At 43.9% G+C, this 12472-nt stretch overlaps 1 protein-coding gene across 16 annotated transcripts in view; it reads right to left on the reverse strand.

Moving 5' to 3' along the window:
* LOC110488740 (dual specificity protein phosphatase CDC14AB) overlaps positions 1–12472 on the reverse strand; it is a 67039-nt gene that overhangs the window by 24757 nt on the left and 29810 nt on the right. For all 16 annotated transcript variants that reach the window (XR_016484264.1, XR_016484229.1, XR_016484133.1 and 13 more), the window contains 3 exons: positions 4153–4215; positions 3386–3473; positions 2829–3059 (listed from right to left, as the gene is read on the reverse strand). Coding sequence is in view for 12 of the 16 variants with exons in the window: in XM_090188992.1 (XP_090045118.1) it covers positions 2829–3059; positions 3386–3473; positions 4153–4215 (382 nt within the window). In the remaining 4 variants the exon portion in view is untranslated. The remainder of the gene's footprint in view (positions 1–2828; positions 3060–3385; positions 3474–4152; positions 4216–12472) is intronic.

Consider the following 12472-nt stretch of genomic DNA (forward strand, 5'->3'; position numbering starts at 1 on the left):
CAAAAACCATCAAGTGTTATGTTGAAACTGGCTCTAATGAGGACTGCCACAGGAAAGGAAGACCCAGAGTTACTTCTGCTGCAGAGAATAAGTTCATTACGGCTCCCGAGTGTCGCAGCAATATAAGGCACTGCATCTCAGCGCTAGAGGCGTCACTACAGACACCCTGGTTTCGAATCCAGGCTGTATCACAACCGGCCGTGATTGGGAGTCCCATAGGGCGGCGCACAATTGGCCCAGCATCGTCCGGGTTTGGCCGGTGTAGGCAGTCATGGTAAATAAGAATTAGTTCTTAACCGACTTTACTAGTTTAATAAAAAAATAAAAAAAATTGAGTTAACTGCACCTCAGATTGCAGCCCAAATAAATGCTTCAGAGTTCAAGTAACAGACACATCCGCTGTTCAGAGGAGACCATACTGAATGACACCATTATGAAGAGACTTGCTTGCGCCAAGAAACATGAGCAATGGACATTAGACTGTTGGAAATCTGTCCTTTGATCTGATGAATCCAAATTAGATTTTGGAATGAGATGTTCGACGTGTAGGTGTCCACATACTTTTGTCATCACCGCCTGGTACGGCAACTGCACCATCCATAACCCGCAAAGCTCTCCAGAGGGTGGTGCAGTCTGTCCAATGCATTACCGGGGGCAAACTTCTCACCCTCCTGGACACCTACTGCACCCGGTGCCATAGGAAGGCCAAAAAGATCATCAAGGACATCAATCACCTGAGCCACTGCCTGTTCACCCCATTATCATCCAGAAGGTGAGGTCAGTACAGGTGCCTCAAAGCTGGGACCAAGAAACTGAAAAACAGCTTCTATCTCAAGGCCATCAGACTGCTACAGTCATCACTAGCACATCAGAGGCGGCTGCCTATAGACATAGATTAGGAATCACTAGCCACTTTAATAATGTTTACGTATCTAGTAGGGTTGCACATTTTGGGGAATATTCAGAGGTGGAAACTTTGTGGGAATTAACAGGAATATATGGGAACTAATGGAAATAAATGCAAATGAATTTTAATACCATTTAAATGTAGATGTTTTTTGCATTGGATATATCTACCATCTACCACTGATACAGAAACATAAACCTTTTACCTTATCATAAGTAGACATAATTGCAAATTATTAAATCCTTCCAATAGAAATTAAAAAACAAAAAAACAATTTAGTCTCATCGCTACAACTCCCGTACGGGCTCGGGAGAGACGAAGGTCGAAAGTCACGCGTCCTCCGAAATACAACCCAACCAAGCCGCACTGCTTCTTAACACAGCGCGCATCCAACCCGGAAGTCAGCCGCACCAATGTGTCGGAGGAAACACCGTGCACCTGGCGACCTTGGTTAGCGTGCACTGCGCCCGGCCCGCCACAGGAGTCGCTAGTGCGCGATGAGACAAGGATATCCCTACCGGCCAAACTCTCCCTAACCCGGACGACGCTAGGCCAATTGTGCGTCGCCCCACGGACCTCCCAGTCACGGCCGGCTGCGACAGAGCCTGGGCGCAAACCCAGAGTCTCTGGTGGCACAGCTAGCGTTGCGATGCAGTGCCCTAGTCCACTGCGCTAACTCACTAACTTTAAGCACCAGCTGTCAGAGCAGCTCACAGATCACTGCACCTGTACATAGCCCATCTGTAAATAGCCCATCCAACTACCTCATCACCATATTGTTATTTAATTTGCTCCTTTGCACCCCAGTATCGCGACTTGCTCACTCATCTTCTGCACATCTATCACCCCAGTGTTTAATTTGCCATGCTGTAATAATTTTGCCACTATGGCCTATTTATTGCCTCACCCCCCTTATCCAACCTCATTTGCACACACTGAATATATCTATTGTATTATTGACTGTATGTTTGTTTATTCCATGTGTAACTCTGTGTTGTTGTTTGAGTCTCACTGCTTTGCTTTATCTTGGCCAGGTCGCAGTTGTAAATGAGAACTTGATCTCAACTAGCCTACCTGGTTAAATAAAGGTGAAATAAATAAAAATTGTCCTGCTGAAAGGACAATTCATCTTCCAGTGTCTGGTGGAAAGACTGAACCAGGTTTTCATGTAGGATTTTGCCTGTGCTTAGCTCCATTCTGTTAATTTGTTATCCTGAAAAACTCCCCAGTCCTTAACGATTACAAGAATACACATGACATGATGCAGCAACGACTATGCTTGAAAATATGGAGAGCAGCACTCATTAATGTGTTGTATTGGATTTGTCCCAAACAGAACACTTTGTATTAACAACGTCACCATGTTCAAAGGGATATTCAATGTTTGCTTTTCTTATTTTTACCCATCTACCCATAGGTGCCCTTCTTTGCGAGGCATTGGAATATATCCCTGGTTTTTCTGGTTGAATCAGTGTTTGAAATTCACTGCTCGACTGATGGACTTTACCGATAATTCTATGTGTGGGATACAGAGATGAGGAAGTCATTCAAAAATTATGTTAAACACTATTATTGCACACAGTATGAGTCCATGCAATTTATTATGTGACTTGTTAAGCAAAGTATCAGACCGGCATAAAACAGCCCTTTGGGGCCAAGAATACAAATTGTAGCTTACAGTTGAGCATTGCATTACTGATGAACTTGGCTCAGCCATGTAGGCTACATTTTGTGAACTCTAAAATCCCTCTCAACATATTTTAAAGAGTCAGGGTACGTGTGATTTAGCTTGCCAGGCACACCAATGCAATACATCAATATAGTCCCAAAAAAGTCCATATGCCAGGCAAGCTATTTGAAATATCTCAACAGATACTGCAGTGTGTGTGTGTGTGTGTGTGTGTGTGTGTGTGTCTCTCACCCTTGCAGTGAACGGCCACGGCTCCATCGGTGCTCTCACAGATGTGCAGGAATCGGCGGGTGATGACGTCGTTGGGTGTGCTGCCATCCACGAAGAACAAGTCGTAGTGGTCGAAGCCGGCATCCGTGAAGCGCTTGGCGTCATAGATCTTCTTGTTGAGCCGCACCACCGTGGTAATGTTGTGTTTCCGGAAGTAGGGGAAGTACGCCTCTGGGGCATGGAGAGGGTAGCCTGGGTTGGGATGGGGAGGAGATTAAAGGTAAGCTAATTTGTGTAAAACGTAGGTAAGGAAAACTGATTATGTTGAAGCATAGAGCAATCTTCCTTAGTATGTTGTCAAATGTATTACTACACTAATGGTGCCATCTGCTGTTACAGAAGAGAAAGGATTAGTGAGAACAGATGCATAGGGAAAGTCTACCTGAATCTAAACCTGAACCCTGTCAAGGTTCATCGGTCGAGACAACTGTACTAAATTACTCTAGAACAGCGGCTGTTTTTCTTAAAAGGGGAAGAGCACATAAAAGGTCAAGGATTGAATCCAAAACTCGTCTCACCATTCTCTATTTTACTTTTGGGATGGGGTCCACTGAAGGCCAGAAACTTCCCCGGCACGATCCAGTTGAAGTCACCGTTTTCCACTCGCTATAACACAGAGAGAAGGTAGAAGACTGATTGTCTCGACTGATTGGGAATGTTGTGAATCTGTATACTTGTGTACATGCAGGGATCCCTTGTAAAGGAGGTCTTGGTCTCAATGGGATTTCCCTGTTTAAATAAAAAAAGGTAAAAAAATAAAAGGACTCATCAAACAGGGGCCCAGACTGATATGGACATTTTGCTCTGACTTAAAAACGTTCCTAAGACTTTAGCCTTTACTTAATCAGATTGGCCTCCAGTTAGTAGCCATCTTCAGTAACAACCTAACCTTACACTGCAGGTGGGCAAGACTGCACAAACCGATCAGGGACCAACAATGGCACGACGGCACAGACAGGCTAGTTTGGTACGCAATAGGTCATTATCAACAACCGCTCCATTTGCAAAGGACCAATCCCTCCTCTTTGCTGCTTTTGTTTTAGTGACCGAGTGCCAAACCCTTTTTTCGGTGACAATATTCTGTCTGTTTTTGCAGAGTCGGGTCAAATGAAACTGATGACGCTCACAGAAGACTATTTATGAATCTAAAAGGTCACGTCAGGTCGTCAGGGATTGTGAATATTGTAGGTGTGCTGCGGTTTGTCTTTACAGATGTTTTGCCGTTCAAACTGATGAGTGGGTACTTATTATTGGAGGGGGTCCAATGTCACTATGACAACATTACCTCGTAGTGCTCATATTCGTCCACGTCAAATGTCTCAAAGTCAAAGAATCCATGTTGCAGGGCCTGGAGAAAAGAAAAGAGAGCAGAGACAGTTTAATATATATATATATACATACACATACATACAGTACCAAAAGTTGACACACCTACTCAAAGGGTTTTTAATTTTTACTATTTTCTACATTGTAGAGTAATAGCGAAGACATCAAAACTATGAAATAATACACGTGGAATCACATAGTAACTAAAAAAGGGTTCAACAAATCAAAATATTTTTTGATATTTGAGATTGTTCAAAGTAGCCACCCTTTGCCTTGATGACAGCTTTGCCCACTCTTGGCATTCTCTCAACCAGCTTCATGAGGAATGCTTTTACAACAGTCTAGAAGGAGTTCCCACATATGCTGAGCACTTGCTGGCTGCTTTTCCTTTACTCTGCGGTTCAACTCATCCCAAACCAACTCAATTGGATTGAGGTTGGGTGATTGTGGAGGCCAGGCCTGTTTGTGTCTCAACTGATTCATGACCAAGCAAAACTAGTGACCCAGGCAGCCCCAGAACTACATTGACCTCAAACTCTCGGTCTGCTGGGAATCCTGAAGCAGCATCATGATGACCGATTATAATCTGTTATGGCGGAGATCAGCAAAGTGACCCCCGCAGACATTATCAGCTGTATCAAACTAAGCCATGTTGATAATTGTTGCTTAAAAGGACAGGGATAGTAAAGCAATAATAAAAGCAAGATGGTATGTGGTACTGTAATTGTTGGCACGACAACATGACACGATGCGGTCGCTAAGTACGAGGCTAAATCACTAAAGATAATTATCTGTGCACTTTAACCTCTAATACACTGAGTATACCAAACATTAGGAACACCTTAATGTTTGGTGTTTGGTGTCTCCTCCCATTCAGCTACACTGATTGAGGTAGAGGTGACATCAATAAAGGATCATCATTTTCACCTGGATTCACCTGTTCAGCCTGTCATGGAAAGAGCAGGTGTTCTTAAATGTTTTGTACACTCAGTGTATAGTGTTGGTGATGATAGGTACACAGTGAACAGTCAGCAACCAACCGAGTCAGCATCCAGCCACCAGGATCATGGTGAGCCTGAGGAGGACATGATATCACCATGCTCCTTCCCAGTATTCTATCCTACTCCACACCACTATGTCCCTCTTGTCTAAGACCTATGACATTTGTGGCAGTGGTGTCAAATAGGGAGGGTCTGATTATAAGTGTGTGTGAAGCCAGTACTACACTGTAAGAGCCATATGCTGCTGAACTGATATCGATAAGCATTAGGGCGTCGTGATTCACAACACTGTACAAGGAAGTAAATTATTTAGTGAATTTTATAGTTCGGCTCAGCGCCCCCTTCTTTTTATTTTTTAGCTCAAGTCCTGGTGGTCCGGAAGTTTAAACTGGTTCTTTATCCACAGGAAATCAATTATCAACTGGTTTAATGGACTGGACACAGACATCACAGTTCTGGTTTCTCATGTCTAGATCAGTGACAGACTCCAAAGTCAGTATAATAGCCTAAGAGATATTTTTATTTTTATCCAGTTGATAAACCAAAAAGTGAAATAGACGGGAAGACCAGGGCTTTGTTCTTAAATCAAAACTGGTTGTGAACAAATACCCCAGCCATGAGCTGTTCACCCCCTTTATGTCGGTCAGACCGTATCAGAGCATGAGGTCTGATAGAAACCGTCTCTGAGCCTGTTAGTATCTACAAGCCATCACACTGCCGAACACATGAACTGGACTGACCACCTGCTCTGATTCTCTGCACTTCAGCAAACATGCACTCACACACCCACAAATGTGTAAATATTGGACTATAAATTGTAGCTTCCTGTATTATACTCATGCTAAAATGTTTATTATAGTCAGAGCCATTTACTTTATGTTCATATTCTTATCTTTTGTTGTTGTTGCATTGTCGAAGGAACCTGCAGGTAAGCATTTCGTTGGACAGAGTATACCATGTGTATCCTGTACATACGACTAATAAAACTTGAAACTTCGACACTGAGCAGGCTAGGCGGTGGTTTCCATGCCAACCAGATAGACTAATAAACTATAGCATGTCATGTGACCAGTTGAGTCTTAAAGGGATAGTGCGAAACTTAATGGCAATTAAGCCATTTTTCTACTCACTGATACAATTTATTTGTGTGTGCTGTTTGAAGGAGGTTCAAATTGCAATGGCCGGTGCACATTTCAGGGAGGGTGCCGCTCCATATCAAATATCTTGGTTGTAAAATAGCTGCTATTAAGCCAAATTGACATACAGAAAGTTTACCTCCAGAAATCTGAGACCCTCCTCTCTTCGACAGGGACAAGGGGACAAAGTTTCCAAAGCGGTGTTTTTTCCTGCAACTGCCTTTTGAAATGTTATACGATCAGAGCAAGTTGTTTTGCAGTCAGAGGAGAGTGGTTTGCTCATCACAGCAGCATGCCCCAGTGAAACAGGCACAGGGCAGAAGCTTTCATTATAAGAATGAGGATAATGCACTTTACTGTTTGATAAAATCAGAGTTTTAGCAGCCCCCAAAATAGGTTGTTTTGAGTGAGGTGACAATGTAGAATGTGCTCTTTCTACTTTTATAGGGAGCCTTCCCGTTTTTTACAAACCACGATCTGGGCTGGGAGTCGGATGACAGAGTCGGAAAAAGTCTCTTTGCTGATGCCGCGTTTGACTTTGAATGTGAGAAACCCAGGCCGGTCCATCTTGGTCAGGGGGCCGCTGATCAGCAAAAGGCTCATTATAGTTAAGTGTAAAGAAATTGTGCAAAAAAAATAAAACAATATTAGCAAGCCCATGGGCCGCTGGCCCTGTCACCTTTATTTATTTTTCCTTTATCAAATATTTGTGAGTGTCAATTTCGACCAGCCCATTAAAAAAAAAAAGTGCAGCCGATCTGACATTTGCCAGAATTGCTAGATGGCCAACCCTGCTCCTCACATAACACCGACATGAGCTACTCTGTTACGCGTTTCCTTTCCGGTCAGGCCATTACAGGCACTCATCACACAGCTTCATATCACCATTCCCCTGTACCAGTTTAATAAGACTTGAGTAGTTTATGAAGTCTTTAGTTGAAACATTGTTGGTGAACTTTGCAACCATTTAGTCGCATTTTGCGACTGTTGCGGATACAGGTATTCTGTGTGTGTCCTGTGTGTGTGTGTATTCATTTTCTCTCCTTCTCCCCTCCTCACAGGTGGCAATCATCATTCCCCAATCAGTCACTAATCAGAAGACACACCATCTCCTGTTTCCATAACCCAATCACATTCCCTTGGTTTAAAAACCCTGTCAATTGTTTTCTCGGGAGCTCAATCTCGCTGTCAATATCTCTGTAAAACAATCTCTCTGTAGTTCTCTTGTTTGTTTTAGCATCTCCAGATCACTTTGTCCCCACCTGTGAGTATTGTTTGTGTTATGGTGTTTGACGGTGGGAAAAGGGGGTACAAGACAAGTCGCCCATGGGCATACACTACCTGTAGGTAAACTTAGTTTAAAAACACTAGTTAGAACGGGGCGGACCACCCACTGTATTTTTGGTTAGTTAGCTGTATTGAAGTAGGCTAGTCTAGCTTAGGGGTATTTTTGGAAACTTTTTATTTCCTTGGGTCCAGCTCAGCCCCTTTTCCTGCCCCCCCTTTACCGTGTGTTTTCAAATAAACCCTGAGTGTTTGATGGTAATTAAGTTGTCTATGGTTTTTCATTCTCACTGATACTTTGTCACTATTACACTTTGCATGAGTTATGTTACGGGTCTCGTTACCATCCCCCCCCTAGACTGCCGGGCCAAAGGGATTCGTAACAGCGACCCGTTGACTTGGCTGTCAATAATAAGATGTAGTGTAGAGTGCAGTCGGAAAGTATTCAGACCCCTTGACCTTTCCCACTTTTTTTCCCTTCACATTTGTTACGTTATTCTAAAATTGATTCAATTGTCATCGCCCCCCCCCCCCCCTCCCAAATCAAATCTACACACAATACCCCATAATAACAAAACCAAAAATGTTTGCAAATCTATTAAAAATAAAACTCAAATATTTTCCTAAGTATTCAGACCCTTCACTCAGTACTTTTTATGCACCTTTGTCAGCAATTACAGCCTCGAGTCATCATGGGTATGGCTACAAGATTGGCAAACCTGTATTTGGGGAGTTTTTCCCATTATTCTCCGCAGATCTTCTCAAGCTCTGCCTGGTTGGATGGGGAGCGTTGCTGCACAGCTATTTTCAGGTCTCTTCAGAGATGTTCGATTGGGTTTAAGTCCAGGCTCTGGCTGGGTCACTTAAGGACATTCAAGGACTTGTCTAGAAGCTACTCCTGCATTGTCTTGGCTGTGTGCTTAGGGTCGTTGTCCTGTTGGAAGGTGAACCTTTGCCCCAGCCCTGAGGTCCTGAGCGCTCTGGAGCAGGTTTTCATCAAGGATCTCTCTGTACTTTGTTCCGGTCATCTTTCCCTCGATCCTGACTACTCTTCCAGACTCTGCCGCTGATGCTGCCACCACCATGCTTCAGCGTAGGGATGGTGCAAGGTTTCCTCCAGACGTGACGCTTGGCTTTTAGGCCATTGTTTCTCATGGTCCGAGTGTCCTTTAGGTGCCTTTTACTAAGGAGTGGCTAGCATCTGGCCACTTTACCATAAAGGCCTGATTGGTGGAGTGCTGCAGAGATGGGGGAACCTTCCAGAAGGAAAACCATCTCCATAGAGGATCTCCTTCAGAGTGACCATTGGGTTCTTGGTCACCACCTTGACAAAGGTCCTTCTCCTCAGTTTGGTTGGGCAGCCAGCTCTAGGAAGTCTTGGTGGTTAAACTTTTTCCATTTAAGAATAATGGCCACTGTGTTCTTAGGGACCTTAGATTTTTTAATTAATTTATAAAAAACAATGAAATGTTAACTCACTTTATAAAACAGAAAGGCAGAGTAGGAGACTACCCCGTTCAGACAGGGAAACAGAGTGGACAAAAAAAGCACACAAACATTGGATATGTGAACGTGCCGTGGGCACGTGCATGCAGTCTTTTTCCATCCCCTATTCTCCCTGCTAGGTCTGTAGTGTTGACCCCTGTTTGTGAGATGCTCTCTCCCCCAGGCCTATGTTAAGTACCTTTTCTCAGTTCTCCTGGGCAGTAGGTTCCATAGTGAATGAAGCCCTCTGCCAGCCACAGTAAACAGTGAAAATGTACTACTCCTGCTCTGTACCATGTTAAGGTTTACAAAGGAAGGAGATCCCTTTAAAACCTCAAGGACCCACCCTTTTTTTTTTTGTTGCCTAAAATGATTTCTAACTGCCTGCATGCAGCAAGGATATGCAATATTCTTGATACCATTTGAAAGGAAACACTTTGAAGTTTGGAATGTGAGAGGAATGTAGGAGAATATAACATACAACAAGATCTAAATAAAAAAAAATATATGTTTTTGTTGTATCATCATCATCTATGTACATTTGTGCGTGTGTACCACGGTTTTCGTTAGGAAAATGAGGCGCCGGACAACGTGACCTGCAAGATTTTAATTTACCAGACATTCAAGAAATTTACCGAACATCCATATGCATTGGGTGTGTACGGCTTTAGGACGTTCACCCACGGTGTTCAGAATCACATTTAGATTATGGTCATTCATCAGAATAAAAAATAGCCTCAAGTTGTAATAAAATAAAAGTATAATGACCTTATACCAAAGACCGGTTTTATTGAAAAGTTGTCTTCCTCCCCGCTATAAAAACATTTATCCTAGTAGAACAAGTTGCCGACACAGTAATACCGGAACTGTAAAATCCTTGATTTCATGCATGTAAACATCAGAAGCTTCCTCCCTTAGTTTATTGTACTCACTGCTTTAGCACACTCCACCAACCCTGATGTCCTTGCCATGTCTGAATCCTGGCTCAGGAAGGCCACCAAAAATTCTGAGATTTCCATCCAACTACAACATTTTCCGTCAAGATAGAACTGCCAAACAGGGAGGAGTCTCCCTTATAGATATTATCCTGACCAACTTGCCCTCCAAATACAACTCTACTGTTTTCAATCAGGATCTTAGGGATCACTGCCTCATTGCCTGCATCCATTATGGGTCCGCGGTCAAACACTTCTGCAAGCAGGCGCCTTTCTAACCGACCTGGCCCGGCATCCTGGAAGGATATTGACCTCATCCCATCAGTAGAGGATGCCTGGTTGTTCTTACAAGGAATTTCCTCACCATCTTAAAAAAGCATGCCACTTTCCAAAAATGTAGTACTAAAAACAGATATAGCCCTTGGTTCACTCCAGACCTGACTGCCCTCAACCAGCACAAAAACATCCTGTCGCGTACTGCACTAGCATCGAATAGTCACTGCGATATGCAACTTTTCAGGGAAGTCCGGAACCAACACTCAGTCAGTCAGGAAAGCAAAGTCTAGCTTTTTCAAACATAAATTTGCATCCTGTAGCTCTAACTCCAAAACGTTTTGGGACAATGTTAAGTCCATGGAGAATAAGAGCACCTCCTCCCAGCTGCCCACTGCACGGAGGCTAGGAAACACTGTCACCACTGATAAATCCATGATAATTTCAATAAGCATCTCTACGGCTGGCCATGCTTTCCTCCTGGCTACCCCAACCAACAGCTCCACACCCCCTGCAGCTACTTGCCTAAGCCTCCCAGCTTCTCCTTCACCCAAATCCAGATAGCAGATGTTCTGAAAGAGCTGCAAAACCTGGACCCGTACAAATCAGCTGGGCTAGACAATCTGGACCCTCTAACATTATCCGCCACCATTGTTGCAACCCCTATTACTAGTCTGTTCAACCTCTCTTTCGTATCGTCTGAGGTTCCCAAAGATTGGAAAGCTGCCACGGTCATCCCCCACTCGAGACCCAAACTGTTACAGACCTATATCCATCCTGCCCTGCCTTTCTAAAGTCTTTGAAAGCCAAGTTAATAAACAGATCACAGACCATTTTGAATCCCACCGTACCTTCTCCGCTGTGCAATCCGGTTTCCGAGCTGGTCATGGGTGCACTTCAGCCACGCTCAAGATACTAAACGATATCATAACCGCCATTGATAAAAGACAGTACTGTGCAGCAGCACCACATTCTTATCGGCAGACTCAACAGCCTTGGCTTCTTAAATGACTGCTTCACCAATTACTTCTCTGATAGAGTTCAGTGTGTCAAATTGGAGGGCCTGTTGTCCAGACCTCTGGCAGTCTCTATGGGGGTACCACAGGCTTCAATTCTCGGGGCGACTTTTCTCTGTATATATCAACGATGTCGCTCTTGCTGCGGATGATTCCTTGATCCACCTCTACGCAGATGACCCCATTCTGTATACATCTGGCCCTTCTTTGGACACTGTTAACAAACCTCCAAACAAGCTTCAATGCCATACAACACTCCTTCCGTGGCCTCCAACTGCTCTTAAACGCTAGTAAAACAAAACGCATGCTATTCAACCGATCGCTGCCCACACCCGCCCAGCATCACAACTCTGGACGGTTCGGACTTCCAAGGTGTCTGGCTAGACTGTAAACTCTTCTTCCAGACTCACACTAAGCATCTCCAATCCAAAATTAAATCTAGAATCGGCTTCCTATTTCGCAACAAAGCCTCCTTCACTCACGCTACCAAACATACCCTCGTAAAACTGACCATCCTACCGATCCTCGACTTCGGCAATGTCATTTACAAAATAGCCTCCCACACTCTACTCAGCAAACTGGATGCAGTCTATCACAGTGCCATCCGTTTTGTCACCAAAGCCCCATATACCACCCACCACTGCAACTTATATGCTCTCGTCGGCTGGCCCTCGCTACATATTCACCGCCAGACCCACTGGCTCCAGGTCATCTAAGGCTTTGCTAGGTAAAGCTCCGCCTTATCTCAGCTCACTGGTAACCATAACACCTACCCGTAGCATGCGCTCCAGCAGGTATATCTCACTGGTCATCCCCAAAGCCAACACCTCTATGGCCGCCTTTCCTTCCAGTTCTCTGCTGCCAATAACTGGAAAGTTGGAGACTCATATCTCCCTCACTAACTTGAAGCATCAGCTATCTGAGCAGCTTACCAATCGTTGAAGCTTTACATAGCCTATCTGTAAATAGCCCATCCAACTGCCTACCTCATCCCCATATTGTTTATATTTACTTTATTTTGCACACCAGGATTTCTACTTGCACATCATCTGCACATCTATCACTCCAGTGTTAATTTGCTAAATTGTAATTACTTCACTACTATGGCCTATTTATTGCCTTACCTCCTTACTACATTTGCACACACCT

Source organism: Oncorhynchus mykiss, chromosome 1, assembly GCF_057628025.1.
Source record: "Oncorhynchus mykiss isolate SJ-2025 chromosome 1, ASM5762802v1, whole genome shotgun sequence".
Classification (NCBI taxonomy): domain Eukaryota; kingdom Metazoa; phylum Chordata; class Actinopteri; order Salmoniformes; family Salmonidae; genus Oncorhynchus; species Oncorhynchus mykiss.